The sequence below is a fragment of the Phocoena phocoena genome, chromosome 14 (assembly GCF_963924675.1).
Source record: "Phocoena phocoena chromosome 14, mPhoPho1.1, whole genome shotgun sequence".
Classification (NCBI taxonomy): Eukaryota; Metazoa; Chordata; class Mammalia; order Artiodactyla; family Phocoenidae; genus Phocoena; species Phocoena phocoena.
The window spans coordinates 71857356-71878635 of NC_089232.1; the positions used below are offsets into that span (position 1 = coordinate 71857356).

Genomic DNA, 21280 nt, shown 5'->3' on the forward strand with positions numbered 1-21280 from the left:
GGGGCTACTTTTTGTTGAGGTGCACAGGCCTCTCATTGTGCTGGCTTCTCTTTGTTGTGGAACACAGGCTCTAGGCGCGCGGGCTTAGTAGTTGTGGCACGCAGGCTCAGTAGTTGTGGCTCACAGACTCTAGAGAGCAGGCTCAGTAGTTGTGGCACACGGGCTTAGTTGCTCCGCGGCATGTGGGATCTTCCTGGACCAGGGCTTGGACCCGTGTACCCTGCATTGGCAGGTGGATTCTTAACCACTACACCACCAGGAGGTACAATTGCTTGGTTTTTATAATTTTAGCTTATAATTTTAGCTGTTCATGATTAGAATCTTCTAGACATTCTCCATCCTTTCCTCTAGGACTGGTGTTGTGAAGGTACCAGTGCAGATATTTTTGGCAAGTGTGTGGTCCACTCATCATAAGGCCTCAGCCGAGTTCTCTGAGAACTCCCAGTCCCACCCACCCCAACCTACCTTCTTCTGATTTTTTTCTTGCAAGGAGATACTGGGTCTTGGTGAGATTTGGGGATTAAGGCTCTTCCCTTGGGTAAAATGCTGGTAAATCTACCTTCTCCTACTAATCCGTTAAATCTAAAGTCCTTGCATGCAAGAGAGGGAGCAATCCCATCTGGTGTTCTATGCTTTTGCCCTGGGCTTTGCGTGGGTATCCTTAGGAGAGCAAAGCCGGTCTGTTACAACAGGTTAGAGAACAGCCTCAGGCGGGACTGAATGAAGGCAGGGAGGCCCCCGACTGGATTTTAGAATGGCAGTCACAACTTGTTCTTCCTGAAGGAAGGGTGTTGCATCTCTTCTCAGGCTGATGGCGTGGAGTTGCCATGTGGATTTGTCACAGTTCTTCAGGACAGCCTCTGGCACAGGAAGCAGATCAGGGGGAAGCTAACTTTTTGAAGCTTTCGGTTGCACAAATGTAATAAGAGCACTTAAACCGAAGGGAGACCCTGAGTTGATGCCAGAGTGTTTGCAAGTCCCTTTCAGCTTTGACCTTTAATTGCCCTTTATTCTTGCCTTTCAGCCCTGTACATTCATTCCCTTGCTGAGGAGTCCTATCCTTTATGATCACCAAGATGTGCATTCAAGTCTGTAACAGCTGATGGGAGAGGTGGCACAGGCCTGCACTGGGGTTTCTCATCTCGGTGGCAAGGACAGTGGCACACAGAGGCATTAGATTGGCTTCCGAGTCTAGATCTATAAATATATTTATTATAACAAGAACTTAACAATAAACATATACTATGTACAATACCGTTACAGAGAACCCTGTTTTATATCATTCACAGAAATAGCCAGTTTTGCTCCAGTGTGATAACTGAGGAGAGAACAGGATTTCAGTGTCGTCTGTGTTGAGTCTCGCTGACCACTAGCACCTCCTTTGGAGGTAGACGCCCACCAACGCTGACATCGCCCTGCCCCAGGCAGTTAGACACTTGTGCTCCAGTCCTTGGGTTCACACTTGCACCCTGTTTGACATAAATACTTTAAATGACATACAACGTATGTAGTTTTGTGCTTATTACTTTTTAAAAGAATAAATAATATTAAAAACTGCATAATGAAGCTCGGTATCTTGTCCAAGTGGGAGCCACACTTGTAGTGCTAGAAGTTGATGCCCGACATTGGGACTTTGTGTCATCAAATACTGAAAGATGGAGAGCGTGTCCTGTCCTTTTCTCCTTATAAGTGGTTTTTATGATGAAATGACGGCAAGTCGACTTACCAGGTATAAAAATGGTAAATGCGTATTTGGTACCAACTTCAGCTAAACAGCACAGCAATGGCGGCTGCCTCCTTCGTGCCCTGGAATGGAAACTGGTCACCACGTGAGGTTTGAGCGTCTGAAGACTAGAGGGAAGGCCTTTCTCTGTGAGCCACGGGGTGGCCTCCCTCCTGGCTCCCCTTGCTTGGGTTAAGATGCTACTAGAAGAATGATTCAGGCCTTGGCTGTCACGGCTCGTCTAAGAAGGCTGTCCCCATCCTGAGAGCTCTTTGTGGCAGGTGCCTTAATATATAGCTATAAATATCAAAAATAGTCTCCTGTGCTTTGTAGACATGTATCCTCCCTCCTTCCCTTCCAACCTGGCCCGGGTCCTCAGCTTTACCTCATGGAGGGAGCTGAGCTGGTGTCACGAGCCAGAGCTGGTTTCCTTCAGAAACGGAGTTGTCTCTCTATGACAGTGCTTCCATGAGGCACGGCTTTTACGGGGCTGTCTGGGAGTTACTTTTTCTAAAAATAAAATGGGGGCATTCACCCCCACCCAGGAGATATCCTCTATTCTGAACATAGAAAAATTAGAGCAAATGCCCCACTCTGGCACTACCTACAAAGAGCTTTGGGAATTCCCGCGTTATCCCTCTCGTGGCTGCCTCTTTCTCTCGGTACTTAAAAATAGCCTTTTGTTTATCAAGAAAATGCCTTGGAAATCTAAATAATTCATACGGGATAAGAGAAAGCTAGCACAATCACCTTGTCCTTCTCCAGCAAAAACATGGTAGAAAACCCTGTGAAGGGACAGACGGTTCTCCCTAGCTGTCCCCACGGCTGCCACCGCTCCAGTCACATCTGGCTCCGCAAAGAACCTGGACTTATCTTCGACCTAGTGGGGACCAGCAGCCTCCTAGGCCTCAGGCCCCATACATAGTATTGTCCCTTGTTTTACCTCGGCCACTGAAATCGTAGATTGGTTAAAAACAAAAGTAGGAATCAAAGTGATAAGGACACTTTGATCTTATTTCAAGAGAGCCTGACGCCTAATATTGTCATAGGATAACTGATAACTGATCTATGGTTGGCTGGGGATCAAGCTTGCCCTGCAGGAAGGAAAAAACGGCTTCTCTCTCCCAGTTGAAAAATATGTGAAACTATTGCACCGGGCAGAGTGAGCGCCTCCGGTCAGAGCAAGTGCCTCTGCAGGAGCCCCAAGGCGCAGCTCTCTCGCTCGGTCGCGGTTCCCGCAGCTCGGAGGCTACTCCCTCATTTTCCCCAAAGGCGAGGATGATTTCCTACATTCAATGTAGACGGTATTCAAAATGTGTAGCGTGGTGAGTTCCTTGATTGTGTTGGTCGGCCTCTTATTGGTGTTGCTGAAAGTTGATCTTTGTGAGTAGCATTTGCCTCACCAGACGTGTCTGTCTACAGTCTCGGCGTGGGCTTCCTGCTGATGTCAGCCGCTTTGAATATATTTCTTTATCACGACGCAGCCGTGTCTGAACACGGGGCAGGGCATGTGGGGGAGGAGGGCCCATGTGTTGGTTGCAGGCTCATAGGCTTCCATGTTGCCCAAGGCAGGCCCCTCACTGCTAACAATGCCTCCAGTTGCATAAATCTTGCCATCGAGTACCACAGCACTGTCGGAGAAAACGAGGAGAGACTTAGCCACTGGATTTCCACCTGGGACCTGGAGATAGATTCCCAGCACCCTGTCCTGTCGCAGGCTGCCTCTCCCCTTTTGCAAAAGTCATGTGGGGTCTTGCTGCTTTTCTTTTCCCTCTGACCTCAGCGGGGATAAGAAAAACACCTTTCCTCCAGGACCAATCAGGACATCATGCTATATTACCCTCCAAGCTGTGGGCGACACTGATGCATACTGGGTGTCCCAGGACCTGCCCATCTGACTCAAGTCAGCTGGGAGATGAGCAGCCTCTGTGTACAGGTGCTCGGCTCAGTTCACTGGGTCTCTATGGAGCATCTTTTTGGTGTTGCTGGGACAGAGCCTTCCTACCACTCAAATCTAGTTGGGAACGTGATGCGCCAGAATGATAGCAGACAGGATAATACAGAACTAAGTTGTAACTGAGCATCAGCCAGTCGACTGGGAATTTCACCCTTGCCCAGGTGCTCAGTCAGAACTTCCTGCTGTGACTCCTTCACATGTGTGACCTGATACTGCCGCCCGCCTGTGGCTGCAAGGGCCCTTCCCTGTGCCACACTCATGGGCTTGGTCAAGCTGTCTCGGGCAGCTCTCTGCTTCTCTGCGCTTACTATCTCGCTGCATCCCAGCTACCCCTTCACACGGATGCCAAATCTATGCTTCCAGCCCCGAGTTCTCTCTCATTTCCTCTAATGGCCATTTCTTCTTGGCTGTCCCCTGAAATTGAACAGAAACCCTTCCAAAGTCTCCACCCATTTCTGAAAATCTGAGCCTGGACAGAACATGTGTATCTAGACGTCCTCCCAGACACTGAAGCCCCCAGCTGTCTCTCTCGCAGCTCCACGCCGTCTGGGCCCCTCACACGTCTCCCCTTGTGGCATATCCTTTCCCTGCTTCTCTTGCAAGACCCAGCTTAAGAGGCATCATCTCTCCGTGCCCACACTCCGGCTGTCTTGATCACTGGACAGTATTCTCAGAGTTGCCCTGCACACGGCCACCATGTAGGATATGTCACATGAAAGTAGGGCTCGAGAACTGTAGCATCTTCATACTAATAGGAACTTAGCACTCATCTAGTCCAAGGGCGTGTTTCATAGGTAGAGCTTCCCCAGAGAGGGGAAGTTATTTGCCCAAGGTCACGTAAGATGTCAGTGGTAGACTGTAGCTTTCCTAGCTGTGACACACAAACAGCAGGCACTCAACAAATGCCTCATGCTCTTGCCACACCGAGGATTCAGTGATCACCTCTGCACAGGTACAAGATGTCTTCAGGACGGCTCTGTTATGGAAATGCTGCAAATGGGGTCTCTGTGGTTCCCATTTTTTCCCTAGTTCCTCTTAGTCCAGGAAAGGGTGGGGCTAGAAGAGCAGGGTGTGTGTCTCACTGCCCAGGGTGGTTAATTTTTCTGGGCCAGAGCACCCCGGGAACCAGGCCACACTCCAACCTCTACCTCTGTCTTCCGGGGGGGCTGGTCTGGGTGTGTTTCTGCCCAGTCAGCTGTGGGACTCCAGGGCAGCTGCGCCTCGTGCCTCACTGGGTCCAGCTCCAAAGAGCCATCAGGATCATGTGCCATCAGGGCACTCCCCCAAAAGCCACCTGTCCCATGTAGGGTATCACACAGCTCTGGCCTGTTGCTGCCTCTCGTCTGTGACCGGGCAGGCGGTCCTGGGGGGAAGCTGACCTCATAGCACCACCCTCACCTCTCACTGAGAGAAGGTGTGGCCTTAAGGACCAGGTGCCGGTGTCTGTAGGAAGCCATTCCTGTGCAGCTTGGAGGCAGGGTCAGCTGGAGCCACAGGGTCAGGCTTTTGGGGCACTTCACACTCTGCACGAACGCCCCCCACCACCCCCCCCGCGGCTGGCGGAGGCTGGTGCTATTCTGGGCCCAGGCACCACCTTGGTCATCGGATGGTGGTCAGTCATCATGAACCAACCCATCCCTCTGTCCCTTCCCTGGCCCTCCTCCTCCCCGGCCCAGCCTCCTCACCTGCAGAACTGGCGAGAGTGATTCATGTTGGGACCCGCCTTAATGTTCCCTTTGTCAGGGTCATAGATGGTGGTGGCTCTGGCATAAGCCCCACCCAGGATGAAAACGAAGCCATTGAGGGTGACGGCGGGAGCGTACTTGTTGTCTGCAAGGAGAGCGGAGCAGGCAGGCAGGTCAGGGCCCTCTGCCGGGCCCCCTCCCCTCCTCCATCCCAGCAGGCCCTGCAGGGGACAGGAGCTGCAAAGACCTCCAACATCACTGGTTGGCCCAAGAACAAGGCTGGGGCCGGGAGACACCTGGCACGGACCAGCTTGCCCTTTGTCCAGGTAGTGGGAGCTTCAGCTGCACCTGAGCTGGGGCCTCCCCTCCCCTCCCACCCCCCTGGACTTGGGTGTGCAGAACCCTTGGGCTCAGCCTGCCCCCGGGTTTGGGAATATTGACACCGACTAAAGCGATGAGGTGGGGCCACTGCCCTGATCCTGGGCCGAGGAGACAGCTGGTTCTCACCAATCATCGGGGACTCGATGAAGCTCCACGTGTTGCTCTGTGGAACGTAAGACTGGAGGACGCCTGCAGCTCGGCCTGCCTCGTTCACGCCCCCAAACACGTAGATCTTGCCTCCACACACTGTGGCTGCTGCCGAGTGCACTGCCTTGGGCAGAGGGGCCACCGCCTCCCATTGGTTGGTGATGGTGTCATACCTGTTGAGAGAGGAGAAGAAGAGCCAGAATCAGATGGGCCTCGTGCAGGGCAGGGGCCTCAAGCAAGACAGCAGACATGGGGGAGCCCCACCACCCACTTCCTGCCCTCGGTGTAGCCCGATATCACACAGTGGAGGGTACTTGGGTTGAATCACTCAAGGCCACCCAGGATCTAGCCCAAACCGGCCCTCTCAGCCTCCCTCTTGAACCTCAGGGGGGCTCTTGTCTGTCTGTGGAAACCTCTCTCAGCCCCCCAGCTTCCAGGCCTCTTCAGCCCTCTCTGTGCGGCTCAGTCCTACTCTTTCATTCAGCAGCCCGGCACTGGGCGTCTCCTCCATACCCAGCCCATGGGCTGGAAACTGGGGAAATAGTGGCCTGGACCAAGGAAGGAGCTGGGAACAGAGGGAGAGGTAAACTGATAAGGTTTAGCCTGAATTGATGTCTCATTTCAGGGAGTTGCTGAGGATGCCTCAGGGTCTCTGGCTTGGGAAACTGGACAGAGGGGGCACTACTCATGGGACAGGGAATCGAGGTTGGGAGGGTTTTGGGGAGGAGGATGATTTTGGTTTTATTCATGGGAAGTTTAAAGTATCTGTGGGTAACAAATTGGGGATGTGCAGGGGCAGTTGGTATTTAGGTCTGGATTAAATATTCAGTTATGGGATCATGGGCACATAGATGGAAACTGAAGACGAGGTAGTTCACAGGGAGCGTGTGGGGTGAGGACGGGCTGAGGACACTGGGGAGATGCCAGCCTGTATGAGGGGAGCTGAGAGGAGTCCAAGAGTGATGTGACAGAAGGCAAAGCTGCAGCACGGAGGATGTGACAGGAGGTCAGGAAGTCCCCAACAGGTCACTGGTGGTCATGTCAAGGGCATCATATGTGGAATGGGAGGTGCAGGGCTATTTGTGTATGGAGGAGGGAGCAGAGAAGGTGGGACTTAGAAAGGACTATAGAGCTAAGAGGGGGTTTTGCTGATAAATGTTTAACAACCAGCTCTCCAGGGAAGAAAGTCCTGGTGTGTAGCATTTGCTGATTTCTGTAATGTAAATCCTCTCATCGTGGCTGATTTCAAGCTACCAATGGGACATCACTGAATGTAGGGTTGGGAAGAGATGCCCAGTAGTGCCCCAGGGTACAGAATCTCCCCCATGTACAGATGCAGTGGACACATACAACCTCCAGAACATAGGCAGTAGTAAAATGTAGTAAAAAAAATTAGACAGTGATGAGTTTTGAGTATGGATTACCTTTGTTTTTAAATAATTTAATTCTAAGTTTATATGACTTAATTTTTAATAATCTCTGTAGCTAACAACTGACTTGCAGAGTTCCTGAAGATTTAACAGTGGGCTCTAATGAACCAGTATGAACCAGCTCCAGCACAGCATGGGTTTTATTTTAATTTGCGGGGGGGAGTTTTAATTGTGTTTACATGCTGATGGGAAGGACCCCAAGTGGATAAGGAACGATGAACTATATATGAAAGACAGGGGAGAGCTGATGATGGGTGGCTCCTGGTAGCTGGATGCAAATTGGATCCAGAGTAGACAGGGAAGTGGTGGCCATTTTGGCATGAGAGAGGAAGGCAAGGATGTCATGAGCATAAGGACATATGCAGGAGTGATGGCAGGAAAAAGAGAGAGTTCTTGATTGATGGCTCCATTTTCTCTGTGAAGCAGGAGTCAAGTATTGGAGGAGTCTGTGGGGTAAGAGCCTTGAGGAGAGAGGTGAAGATGGGAGACGCACGCTCTTGAGAGTGGGAGAAACAGCTGACAAGGGAAACACAAAAAATGCCCTGCACCATGAGGATCCAGTAGAGGTTGGAGGACTTCAATACACATGAGGCCAATCTACAAGACTGTGGGATTTTCTCCACCAGCAATCAGCCCCCAGAGGGCAGGCGTGGAGATGGCAAAGTCAGAGGATGGAGAAGTGACGGAACATGAGTTCCAGGCAGGGCAGGGAAAATGTGAGAACAGACACAGCAGATGGCAGGAGTAGACTTGGCATTAAGCAAATGGGCCACTGAACCGGGATCTTTGAGGTCTTTCTTAGTGGGGCAGCTGTGTTTCTCAGTTGTTCCCTGAGGGCGACCCTCACAAGCATTCACTCTGGATCTTCCATCTACGGCTCACCACACTGTTCACTGCTCTTTCGCGGGTTCTGGACCCAAGGCGGGGCCTCCACCCTGGGCTTGCTGCACCCCTACACTTGGGATTCTCCCAGCACACCTTTCCCGGGAAGCACACGGGGCCCACTTTTCCTCGTGAGCCTCCTTGAGGCATTAGTCATTGCATGGTCACAGCTCGCTGACCCAGGAAGATGGTCTCTCCTAGCTGGTGCCCCTGGCTGTGAGACGTCCAGCTCTGTGCTTGCACAGACTCAGGATTTGAGGAGAAGCTCAAGTACCTGAAAGGGGAGCAGGGGCGGATTCAATTAAGCCCCAGACGAATGATACGTGGCTAATAGGCAATGGAATAAGTGCCTTTTGGGACAGTATCAGAAGTTCAGATATCTGTTTTTTAAGCCGATGTGGCAGAGATCCAAAGAGCTGCAGAAGGAGCTGGGAGACAGTGGAAGATTATGTGGCTGTTAGTCTTCAGGCTTTCCATATAATGGCACATTCTGCCAAACGTGAATTTCTTGTTATTCCAGGTGGCTGATTGCCAAGCCACAAGCCCTCCCGTCAGCTCAATCTGTCAGCTTCCTGCTTGAGAAGGATATGCTAATGACATGCAAATGACCCCGCGGAGTGCGGCACTCTGCTATCATTTATCCAGTAACCACAGCTACTGCAATATATTGCTATAAAGTATTAGACCCCGTTATTTATATAATGATATAATACAGGTTTGTCTATTACACTGTTGTCTTAAACTATAATTATATAATCTTGCTCTAGTCCTGCAATACAGTAAGGTAATTATAATGCACCATACATCTCGTTCATTATCAATATAAGAGCAATTTGTACCCTTAGTGCTTCCTGGGGAACAAAGTGTCCTCGTGTCTGTCCCCATTCCCCCGACCTTCCTGTCGCCCTGAATTCTCATCATTGTCACTGTGTGGCACAGAAACTGACTTGACCAAAGGGGGTCTAGCTATGCTCCTTGGGAAGCAGTGGGCACCCCTTCCATGTACCCTCCACCCAAGAGCCTTCAGGTCTGTGTCCTGTCCATACAAGGACGGCTGACAGATCCCAGTGGACTAGGGGAGGCCTCAGGGCACCGTGTCCTGGACTGCTCCTCCATATCCTGGGGTTCGCAGGGTGGTCTTGCCCATTCTGTGCCCCAGCTGATTTCGCAGCGGAACAAAGGCCTAGCCAGCTGCCAGGGCGAACTGCTCCTGGGCCCAACAGGAGTGGAGTTTGTTCCCCTTCTTTGTGCATTCGGTCCTTGAACAAATCCCTGTATTTATCAACAAGCTTGCAAAATGAGTAATCAGCATCTTAGGAGATTAAAAATAGCTGACAAGAGCAAGACAGGATGACAGATCTAGCTCAGTTTACTCCTACATAGAAAATGTCTCATTTTCGTGTGTTTATAGTGGATCACAAACGAGTGGAACCTGGTGCTTCTGGAAAGCTTGGAGAGTGATGGGTGTGCAGTGGGTCCCACAGAAGGCTGTCGGCGTCAGGGCCGAACCAGGTTCAACAGCAGTATTAATATCTTCATAATCACACGGGGATTCCCCATTATCTTCAAATCAATATGACAATTAAACGTTGTTACTGAGCCATCTCTGAGCTCCACTTGGGGGAGTTAAAAGCCCACAGTGAAAATCCAGAGCCTGTCTCACTCTGAAACCATCTTTGCCGTAACATTTATCAAGTGTCCAATTAGCCATCGAGGGAAGAATACAAACTGAGGGGTTTGTGCGGCTCTACAGGCGAGAAGCTATCACACGGGAAGCTGATAATGGCGGCCAGGGTGGGGGGGCCAGGGTGCGGGAAGAACGTGGGAAAAGGGCTCCGGTGACCTTAGTCGTGACCCCCTGGGTTGGAATTTGGGGCCAGTTCAGCCTAACTTGTCACTCTCTGGGGCACTAGATTCTCCAAAAGCAGGACTGCCCTGCAGTTTCCCCCATCCTGCTGCTGACTCACAAAGCTATCTGAGCTCGTTCTGCAGTTTCTCTCCAAGGTGTCCATTCTCTGCATGATCCATTTCCCCGTCTCAAAGGAAAAGACTGTTTCCACCCAGAGAAGCGCCCGCCTCCAGCCTATTCCCCTCCTGCCTGCACATGATCCCTCCGCTAGGTGCGGCCAGCTTCAAAGGGCCGAGGTGAGGAAGCCAGCCTGGAGCTTCCAGCAGAGGGCAGGCTTTATACACATGACTTACATTCTCTTCTAGAGAATTCTAGAGGGTTGGCCAGGCCTGTGTGCAGCAACCCTTCTCTGGGTTACATGCAGATTTCCTTGGAGGTGTGGGAGGCAGGGAGGAAGGGAACTCCCCCGTGTGTCACCTCCACTTGGCAGGAACATGAAGGTACAGCCACTGGCGCGGTGCACCTTTGGACCATTGGTTCCAGCTTAGCCCTACATCCCAGCCAGTCTCTGGGCTGCTACTTCCGGTCGCAGTAAGTTCCCTAACTGCCTGGTCAGGGCATCCAAGCCCAACCTGTGTTTTTGCACCATTGGCTCTCATGCCTCCAGCTTGTCAGTCCCCCTGAATGGGACAAGAGTCTTGGTGGCTGGGCAGTTGTTACCCTTCTTGCTTCTACTCCACCATCAGGACTTCCCTGGTGGCTCAGTGGTTAAGAATCCACCTGCCAATGCAGGGGACCACGGGTTCGATCCCTGGCTTGAGAAGATCCCACATGCTGCGGAACAACTAAGCCCACGCACCACAACTACTGAGCCTGCGCTCTAGAGCCCGCGAGCCACAACTACTGAAGCCCCCGTGCCTAGAGCTTGTGCTCCACAGCAAAAGAAGCCACCGCAATGAGAAGCCCGTGCACCGCAACAAAGAGTAGCCCATGCTCACCTCAACTAGAGAAAGCCCGCGCACAGCAACGAAGACCCAACACAGCCATAAATAAACAAATAAATAAATAAAAGTCCAGTCTCCGGTGGGTCTTAATTGGGTGGGGTTTGGGGAGGAGGAGTGATGTGCTTTTAGCTCTCGGGGGATGTCAGAGGATGCCCCTGTCATGACTGTGACCTCCTTACCTCTCCACGTGGTCCACATTGCCTGCCACGCCAAGTCCCCCGAGGGTGTAAATCTTCCCATCATAGACAAGGCTATTGTGCCGACAGCGGGGGACCGTCATCCTGGAGACGAGGTTCCAGTTATCGAGCAGGGACATGTAGCACCAGACATCGGCCAGCGTCACCCCTGATTCCATCCCACCTGTGGGCAGTATGGGAGGTCCAGAGAGTGGGCAGGGAGTGAGGAAGGGTCCCAGGCTGGGCAGGCGCAGCCCCGGGGGCAGGAGGAGAAGGCTTCCCCTGCAAAGTAGACACTTGTGACCTTGGCCTTCCTTAACCCTGGTGTGGGGAGCGGCCCCCTGGGGAAGTCTGTGCCCAGTCCCCAGCCCAGCCCTGAGGGGCCTCACCTGAAAGGTAGATGTTGTCCCCGGCACTCACTACGCTGAAGAACTCGCGGTCATAGAAAGGCAGTGAGGCCAGGGGGTACCACTTGTTGTTCTGCGGGTTCCAGCAGGTGACAGCCACCAGCGAGCGCTGGGTCATCCCCACCATCTGACGGCCCCCAACCAAAACGATGACCTCGGCCACACCTGCAGGGACACGGATGGGCACCCTTGGGATAGCCTGACACTGTGTCAGCATCTGTGCCTGGTGCCTCCTTGGGAGACCACCCAGAGTTGGGCTGACGGCGTGGCGCCTGCCTTTGGCGGCTCGGGGCATATGCCGCCATACCTGCTGAGAGGCGGGGCCGCGTTCGGGGCGTCTGCATCTCCTGGCGGGCGTGTGGCAGCATGTGGTAGCGTTTGGCCTCGTTGACCAGGTCCCGACACGCTTCCGATGACTTGATCAGCTCCTCGTTGTCAACCACGTTGAGCAGGTAGCTGGGGTGGATGAAGGGGAGGCGGACCACGGCCAGGAGCTCCGCCGAGTACTGCGGAGTCAAGGGGGCATGGGGTCTTCTTAGAGCATAGGTGGCGCCACCTCTTGTGAGGTGTGTTGAGAAGGAAGAAGCGAGAGGTGTGGGGCTGGGCAAAAGGGGTAATTCGAGTGTGCGTTTGGCTTGGGAGTGTCGACACTGCTCACCCCGGCCTAGGCGGAGCTGACGGGCGCTCCCAGCAGCAGGAGGTGAGGAGGGAAGGAAGGGGGAGGCCTGGCGTGCTGGGGCTGGCCCTGGGGTGGGCCATCCATCAGTCTCTTGAGCACCTTCTCCCTGCCTCCACCCAGGTCGCGGGCCTCTGCTTCACACCAGGCTGCCGGGGACTGAAATGAGGATCCTGATCCTTGACGAGGTGGGGCAGGAGCTCAGGAAGGGGTGGGAGGGCCCAGGACAGCTGACGGTGATCATCGAGCTTGCGAGTCAGAACCGTCAGCACCTGTGCCTCCCCATCACCGGCAAGCCCCTTTCGTGGCATCCGCTGGACCCCCTCACCTGCATCAAAGGCTTTTCGTGGACTGATGTGAATCTCCCTCTTGTCTGGCAAACTCTTTGCTCACCACTCTATTTTAGTTTCATCCAACAACTAATCGGTGACCACTCCTTGCCGCGCATTGAGTGTGCTATTGGGGGTGCAAAGACCAATAAGACCTGGTCCCTGACCTCCAGGTATACACAGTTCAAGGGTGGGGAAGGGATCCATCACATAAAAGAACTCTTCCCACAGCAAGAGTCTGGTTAGGGGTTGTGGGAGTGCAGGAGAGGAGGCTCCCCAGAGTGGGTGCCATCTGAGCCTGGTGTGGAAGGATTGCCAACTTTTCCAGGCCTAAGGCGGACTGGGGGTGGGGGAGGGGGAGGGATTCAAAGCACACACAGAGGCATTGGAGTGTGAAAGAGAGTGTTGCATTTGGGGGACTCTGTGGAGCTGGATGCAGGAAGCTTCTGCTGGGCGTTGGGCAGCAGACAGGGGGAAATGAGACTGGAGAGGTCAGCTAGGCACTGGCCTCCGCTGACCTCCTGCCTTGTCTGCCAAGCGCTGTGTAGTGTTTCCTGCAGAGTGGATGGGAGCACTCATGAGGGGTTTTACTTTAGTTATTTTTATTTTTAAAAGTTTTGTGAAAAATTTTTTGGGGAGCCGTGCCACGTGGCATGTGGGATCTTAGGTCCTGGACCGGGGATCGAACCCGTGCCCTCTGCCATGAAAGTGCCGAGTCTTAACTGCTGGACTGCCAGGGAAGTCCCTCATGAGGGGTTTTAAACAGAGAAATTACAGGACCAAACATGCTCCTAGGAAGACCACGAGGCTGCAGGGTGGGAATGAATTTGGAAGGAGGAGACTGAAGGCGGGGAAACCTCTCAGGAGACGACTGCAGTCATCCTGGTGAGATGAGGGGCCTTGAATGGGGAGAGAGAGAAGCTGGCTCTCGTAAGAGGAGGCACAAGTGGCAGTGGTGTGTGGCCAAGTGGAGGTGGAAGGTGTGGGAGGACTCTCAACTTCTGCCATGGGTAATGGGCAGAACTGGAATAAGGAACACAACAAGATGTGTAGGTCTGGGGGTTTATGAATTAGAGGGGCTTGGGGGACATGGGCTGGAGGTGTCCAGTAGACAATCAAAGGCAGAGGTCTGGGCTGGAGACAGATTTGGGCATTGTGGTGGACGGTGGTGGTCATTACTACAGCCACCCAACCTGACTTCCTTCCTCTGAAAATGAATCTTGCCCCGACCCCGCCTGGTCAGTCAGAGGACCGCCTTCTCCTGGGCCCAGTGGCTGGGGCAGGGGTGGAGAGCCATGTCTGCGTCCTGTATCCACCCAAGGCTGTGAATGCCCCCGCCTACCCCATCCCTCCCTCCCTCATGCCTCTTCTTGTTCCACACGCAACAAAGTAGCCCCTGTCACGTGTCACTCAGCTGCCTCAGCTCGTTCTGGGCTCCCGCCTCCCTGACTCTGTCCTCCCATTTGCTGCTCTCTGGGGGGCCTCTGAGCTCTCCTGAGAGCCACCTGTGTGTCTGCACTAATGGCCGGGGGCTCCTCACACGTTAGAACCAAGGTAATTCCGTTCTAAGCAAGGCCGTCGGCCGGAGATAATTCCGTTCTAAGCAAGGCCGTCGGCCGGAGATCCTTCCGGGCTGTGCTCGATTTCCTGTAACTCAGGGGCCCTCCTGCAGACCCTGCTCTCTTTTCCTTCCGCCCTGGGCTCCGGCTCTGATTTCTTCAGCTGTCCCCCCTGAGGGACTCGCCCTCCCTCCCATCAGGCGGGCGGTGGTTTCTGCTTGGTCCAGGTGCTCTCCACCCTCTCAACAGCCCGAGCACGGGTGGGGCTCCTGCTGCTGGGTCCGAGCTCACGGGAGCCCAGGGCACCCTGGCTCAGGCACACACTTCTCTCCCTGCAGGGCCCTGGTGCTGTGCACCTGGCCCTGCGGCCTCTCGGTTGGCTTGGGTCTCCTTCAGGTGTAATGCCAGCCCTAGAGAACCCTCTAGTGCCTGATTTCTCATCTCTCATCCCCCTTCACTGCTCTGCACCCACGGGAGCTGGTCCAGCCTCCCTACCCGGGCCTGCTGGCTCTCAGATGCTCCCACTGCTGGTCAGACCAGGCAGCCCTGCCTCCTCTAATTTCCTGGCCCCTTGCTCCAGACACCATCCCTGTACTGTGAGGGAGAAGGGACAAGCCGGGTGGGCGTGGGGCAGGCCCTACCTGCGCACGGGACACGGGGTCTTTCTTGATCCACTTGATGACGGTCTCGTACACTAGCTCCTCGGCCTTGGTGTTGAGGCTGTCATTGGCGATGTAGGCGATGAAGTCATCCTTGGAGATGTTTAGGATCTCCTCCTGGGTCGCCACCTCGGGGAAGATCTGCAGCGCAAAGGCCTTGGCCATGTGGTAGAGCTCGCTGCACTGCATGGCCTCGGCCATGGCCAGCACCCCCAGGCAGTTGCTGGCCGTCAGCTGCTTCTCTGGGGGCAAGAGCACAGGACGGGACCACTGACTGCAGGGCCCTGGAAGGGGTCACCGCCCGTCCCCATCGCCTGTCACTCTGGATCCCTCTCTGAGCTCATGTCTCTGTGACCCGCCTTCAGCATTCAGAGTCCCCACAAGCCCATTTCCTGTGTTCCTGGATCTTCAGATCCATTTTCTGGCTTTTTCTCTGCCCCATCTCATGCTGACTTCCCCGGGGCCTCCCTCTGCTGCTGCAGGTCCCGGCAGAAGGGCCGAGACTGAGGTATGGAGTGTCAGTGCTGGGCTCGGACCTTTTTCAGTGCCTGTGAGTGGAAGAGGCCTGGGCTTGGGGGGTCACACTGAGGCTTATGGTGTCTGCCATAATTGTGACAGGCACGTCTGGGGTCACAGCCTTCTACTTTAGAGTCATGGTAGCAGTAACACCCCTTATAAGCCCACCCACCACCTCCCATGGGTCTCGGCCTCACCCAACCTGACCTCTAGACCTGGGGTCAGTCTGGCCAGAGCTCCTGAGATCCGACTAATGGTTATTCTAGTCTAGACGTGTCTGGGTCCCAGGAGGCCCATCACTTTTGTGGGCCCAACTCAGGAGCTGTGGTTCCTGACTCTTCTAGATGGCTCATTCCCCCAAGGTCACGTCTCAGGCCCCTGGCCATCCCTACCTGGCCTGCTCCCATCCCCGCCTCTCTCACTCCACACTCAGGCCGGTTCTGGTGACTCCTGTCTCTGCCCCTCCCTCTCCCCGCTCTCACCAAACTGGGCAGCTCCAAACTGTAAAGTGAGTGTGTTCTCTGGGTTGGGTCTAATAGAAGCAAGTTTGTTCAGTGTTTAGAGAGCAGGGCTGTGAGGCCAGGGCACAGGCTCCCCATGAACAGACCATTCACACAGGCTTCTCGGTCCATTTGTCCTCACAAGGCTGCCCGGGGTCCCGGTGTGGCCTTTCCGGCCCTCAGAGGAGCAATGCAGAGAACATCTCTGTCCGCCGGTGAGCAGAGGCCTTTGTGCACAGTTACCCGAATTATCACCTTAAAACTGCTGTGGAATCCAGCTACGCCCTGAGGCGGTCTGGCTGGGCACGCACAGCCCTTCCCTCTCAATCCTTGCTGTTTTTGAACTGTTTGCACATCAGCACTGTTCCCTGCGGCTCACCGAGAAAGGACACGCAGACTTTGCAGAAGGTGTGGAACTGGAACTTGCTGGCTGCCTCTAGCAGGGTCTTGGCGTTGGCTGAGTCGATGACCAGGGAGCCCGTGTAGACAAACTCCAGCAGCAGCTCAAGGACGTCGGCCTGCAGGTTGGACAGGACGAGCTCCAGCTTCTCCCGGCCGCACTGGCTGCCGTCTTGCACCGACCTAGGCACAGAGACCAGGGTGTCCTTACCTGCCGCCCTGCGGCCACGGCGCCACCTCCTCACAGGGCTAGGTCTCCCTGCACACCTCGGTCACGCCCTTCATTTTAGGACTCAAGGGACACAGCAATGACACACCTGAACCTAGCGACCTTACACGGGATCTGAAAGAGAAGAGTCTGACCAGAGACGCCCAGAAGAACAGAAAACCCTGCTTATCACTACTCGGCATGTCCATGCAAAAAAAGATGCAAATCAAAAAGCATGAGCTGTGGATGGGGACGAGGACCAAGACTGGCCTCAAAGGGAAACAATACGGTTCAGCTCCACTGCTGGCCCCGGCGTCTCCGCCAAACAAAACGTGGCCGGCAGGTCCCAGGCCGCGGGGCCCGTCTGCCTCCAGTGGGAGAATCTCCAGCGTGACTGAGGCTCCCAAACGCCTGTGATCGCAGCCAATCCCTTGATTGCCCTGAAGACTGAGGGCCCCAAGCCGTCCCGGAACCCTGACTCCAACCCCACCTCTTTCCAAAAACATATTGTTTCCTTTTAGGCATGGAAAGGAAGCCCTTCATGACATTGCTTGGAAACTGAGGACGAGACGAGATAGACGGACAGAATGGTTAGAGCCAGGAGGAGGGGAGGGAGAACAACCAAGGACTTCCGCCACAGACAGCCAGCAGCCATGACCTAGGACCTGGCCCGGGGCGGGGCCTCCTGCCACATGGAACACGGGGTCAGAGGTCAGAGTGGCCTGCGTGTAGAGTGTGCATCGGGCTTGTGAACTGGGGGGAGCAGGGGAGGGACACAGATATATAAATATGTTTATATCTGGTGTCTACAGAAATACAAAACCATTGCAAAGGCTCCTAAGGCCTGGCAGCCGCGCCCTAAAGCTGGACCTGGAAGGAAACAGATAAGATGAAGCAAAAATAACACCAATCGAGAAGTGACCAAGAGGAGAAACACCCAGAGAGTTAAGAGGGAGGCAGGGTTCTCAGAGGCGATCGGCTCGGCACGCGGTCTCGGCCGCTCTGACCTGTCCTGCTACCCGCACTGAGCCTGGTCCTGCCCGGGGGGCTGGGTTCAGCCACGTGCTGGGAAATGACCTCTGCGTTCCTGGCCCTGCCTCCCCACCCTGTCCTGAGGAGGCCAGGGGCCGAGACTCTTGTGACTGGTCCCTTGGGTGCACCTGTAGCTGGCAGTGGGGGTGTGCAGGTGTCTGGCGGGTGAACAGGTTGGCCCCAGAGAGAGGCCGACTCCCGTGTAAGCAGGGAGTTAGGGGACCTGGGTGCCCCAGCTCTGCCACTGACAGGCGGGCAGCCTTGGTCTCTCTGGGCCTCAGGCTCCGTATCTGCAAAACAGAAGACTGAACTGGATGAGGTCCAAAGTCCCATAGAGTTCAAGTGACAGAGGCTGGAAGATACCTTCCCGGGAGACTCTGCTCTACACGACAGAACCTGAAATGCCACCGTTTGAGCAACATTCTCTCCGGTTAGGCACTGGCCTCCCACGGCCTTTACAATACAAATATGACCTGGCAGGGAACAGGTGAAGCAGTGCGCCTGCGTCCAGGTCCCCCTCCCAGGGGTGCCACTCTGCACCTCCACGTAGGATGGCTTATCTGACCAGGGCCCTGAAGGCTTCATTCTGCCATGAGGCCTGGGCAGGGCCAGAAAGCTGAGCGGAAAGGTACAGGCTAAACAGAGGGTCTGAGCAGAGCCCCTTCTCAAACCCATAGATGTACACAGTGTGTGTGAGTTTTAAAGTGTCTTAACACACCTAGTGTTCTCCTGTAAGGACGGAGGCCCATGCTCGGGTGACTTCGTTAAGTATAAAGATGGTTTATGATATGATCACTTAAAACCACAGACATTCTCCACACCCCAGGCCTCCGGGGCCATCTGGTCAACCTCTTACTCCACTCTGCCTTCCTGCCGACCTGCCACTCTCTGGCCTCCACACCCTCACCCCCACGCCCTTCGTGCTCTGCAGAGGTCACGTTGGGCCACAGCCAGGGCAGGGCTGATGAGGCCAAAGGAGGGCTGCTCCCCTTCTCCCAAGGCTCGCAGCCACTGCTGCCTCCCCCTCTGGCCAGCCCTCCAGTCTCCCCACGCGTCCTCAGCACAAAATCAGTGAAGAGCTGAGGTGGGACTTTAGGATGTGCACACACACGTGCACACGCACGCACTGAAATGCGTGTGACACGTGACCCCGAGAACCAAGGACCAACCCTGTGAGGAGGGGTGTTGGGTAGATGGAAGGCCAGCGGAGCCCCCGGCCCTGAGTTATACGTCTGATGGGACCTGCGTGGCTGCACTTGTGGGGAGATGTTGTCTTGCCCAGAATCTGAGCCAGGGAGAGGGTCCTGGGGACAAGGTGATGCTCGCATGGCTAGGAGCCAAGGGGTTGCTTGGGGAGGCTCACGGGATGTCAACCATTGCAGGTTCTGTCCAGGGTTGAAGAGGACCGCTGTTCCTGTGATGCTCAGCTGAGGCTCTGCTCCTCCAGACCCCCCACTTCCCATGGGGGCAACCTGTGGAGAGGAGGGGGCCGCTGGGCAACCTGTGGGGAGTGGCTGGAGGCCCCTGGGGCCAGATGCCAGACACTGTGAGCTGACTGACTATTCCTCTCGGAATGAGGAACTCTTGGGGACGGGATGGAGACTTTGTCACATGACTGAGTTCAAGATCTGGAGGAAGAGAGGCCCCTGACAGTGAGGCCTCATGCAGCTCCCCTGCACGGGCATGTTTATGGTCCACACAGGCATTCTTGTGTGGCTGGACAGCTGTGGGGGCAGAGGTAGGCCAGTGGCCACTCTCCAGCCCTGACCATCAGACTGTCTTGGGACGGGACCTCTGTGCTCCTTAGACCTCTTCCCTCTGAGCAAGGACCCCCTGGGAGGTATCGCCCTTGATGGGTGGCCCTGGTCACCAGTGGGGAGTTGTGTCCTCCCCAGATAACCATTCTGTCCCTCTCCTGAGCTGGCTCTGGGGGTCTGAGCATCCCATTTCTCTCAGCCCCATGGAGTATCTGGGGAGCTGCTGGGCAATCGGGGTCATGATATGACCTTGGAGAGGGGGGAGCAGGGCAGGATCGGGCAGCCTTAGCCTTATCAGGGTGGGGCTATGGACCCGACAATTGGGGGTCGGAGCATGGGAGTGAGGGTCAGGCTGGAGCTGCCCAGTCCACACAGGGCCTCCAGGTTCTATCAGAAAACTAAAACTTCCTGGGGTCACCTTCTCCCAAGATGGGGTGTGTCCCTAAGGTGTGGGACACAGCCTCTGCTTGGCAGGCCTAAGTCTGTGGATGTGCTGGGAATGCCTCAGCCCCAATATTAGGATGTTTGCGACCCCACCATTAACAATTCACTCACGTGGGATAAGAACTGCCTTCTCCAGAATTCAGGACAGAGTGCCTCATCTACCCCTCACACACCTCAGTGATCAGATGCTTTCATTTTGCAAGCTGGACCTGGAACTGTTGGGGCAGTGGTGGGTGGGGACAGTCACGGAGCAGGGATGAACGTGGATGGTACCCTGCTCTGCTCAGGAGGGTGACCTCACCCTCCTGACGTGATGCCCACCCTGCCCCACGGAGAGGCACTCAAGTGTGTCATCAGCTCCAGGGCACAAACACAAGCACACACCAGACTCATTGGCTCTGAGGACTTTCCTGGCAATAAGTCTGGCTCATGTCATTCTGCCAGCATTAGGGATGTGTGACTATCTGCTCTTCTAGTCACACTGCTCTATTCTCCCAGAAAAGGGGGCAGACTGCCACCCACAAATGCCCAGCGTCTCAGGGAAGGAGGGCAAATGCATATGGCTTGACTACTGCGTTAACGTCTGTTGGGCTCCCCTACAACCCGGGTCTGTGCCACTCAATTAGAGAGATCCTTTTAGCTTCCTCTGGAGAGGGAGCTGGAGCGGGAAGCCCAGAGTCTACACATGGGGCTTGTGAAAATCAACCTGCACAAAATCAGTTTGTCCATCTGTTTTCATTTACTATGAAAAGAGGATATAGTTCAAACACGTCGGTGGCTCCAACAGGCTTAGCGAGATGAGGGTTTCCGCTGGAAGGTAGAATGCCAGGTCTCTGTCCCATCTGGTGGGATGGGGGCAGTGCTCCTCTGGGGCTGGACATTTCCTCCCACACTCTCGGAAGGGAGGGCAGTGTCCCTGCTGTCTCTAAAGAACAGTCCTGTCCCCTCTGATGGGGCCTGCGGCCCACCCAGCCAGTGAGGGCAGCCAGTGCCCCTGGTGGCACCAAGCATCCCCCAGAGCTCCTTGGCTCCTGGGGGACAAGTGAAGGGACTTCTCCTCTATGATCCCAAAGAGAAAGTCCAGGGCAGACCTAGGTCCTGCTTGCTGGGGTTGAGAAGTGACTCTTGTGACTTGGGGGCTGCATCCCCAGGACCCCACTAGGTCTAGTCTGCTCAAACCTATCCTCCTTTCCTGAAACCTGGAAGGAGGCTCAGCCCACAGTCTTCTCCTCCACTCAGTCCTCCTGGGGTTCCCCCTCCAGCAGGGATGCAGGTGAGGCCTGGTTGTTACGCAGCACTAGCCTTCACATTATCCAAAGACAGAGCTGCAGCTCCTTTTCCTGCCGGGTTTTCACCTGGTTCATAGGGACTCAGATGGGGCAACAGATGGATGATGGGGCAGCCCAGTTGTCTCGGCCTGGGCTTTGCTTTGAGCTTCCCCATGGCCTCGTGCGCTCTTCTCCTGGCCTCTTCGAGCCCCTTCCAGCCCTCACTCCAGGGGACCCGGCCCCTCCTGGGTGTGAGGGAGAGGTCCTGCCACTTAGGTACCTGTCTCAGGGG

The 21280-nt window shown here is 54.9% G+C and overlaps 1 protein-coding gene across 1 annotated transcript in view; it reads right to left on the reverse strand.

Moving 5' to 3' along the window:
* Positions 1–1190: 1190 nt before the first annotated feature.
* Positions 1191–21280, reverse strand: part of KLHL29 (kelch like family member 29) — a 312454-nt gene continuing 292364 nt past the window's right edge. Inside the window, exons 7-14 of the mRNA XM_065891320.1 lie at positions 16260–16462; positions 14847–15106; positions 11949–12147; positions 11624–11806; positions 11238–11418; positions 5873–6066; positions 5366–5510; positions 1191–3354 (exon numbers count right to left, since the gene is read on the reverse strand). Coding sequence (XP_065747392.1) covers positions 3171–3354; positions 5366–5510; positions 5873–6066; positions 11238–11418; positions 11624–11806; positions 11949–12147; positions 14847–15106; positions 16260–16462 — 1549 coding nt within the window. The 3' untranslated portion in view covers positions 1191–3170. The remainder of the gene's footprint in view (positions 3355–5365; positions 5511–5872; positions 6067–11237; positions 11419–11623; positions 11807–11948; positions 12148–14846; positions 15107–16259; positions 16463–21280) is intronic.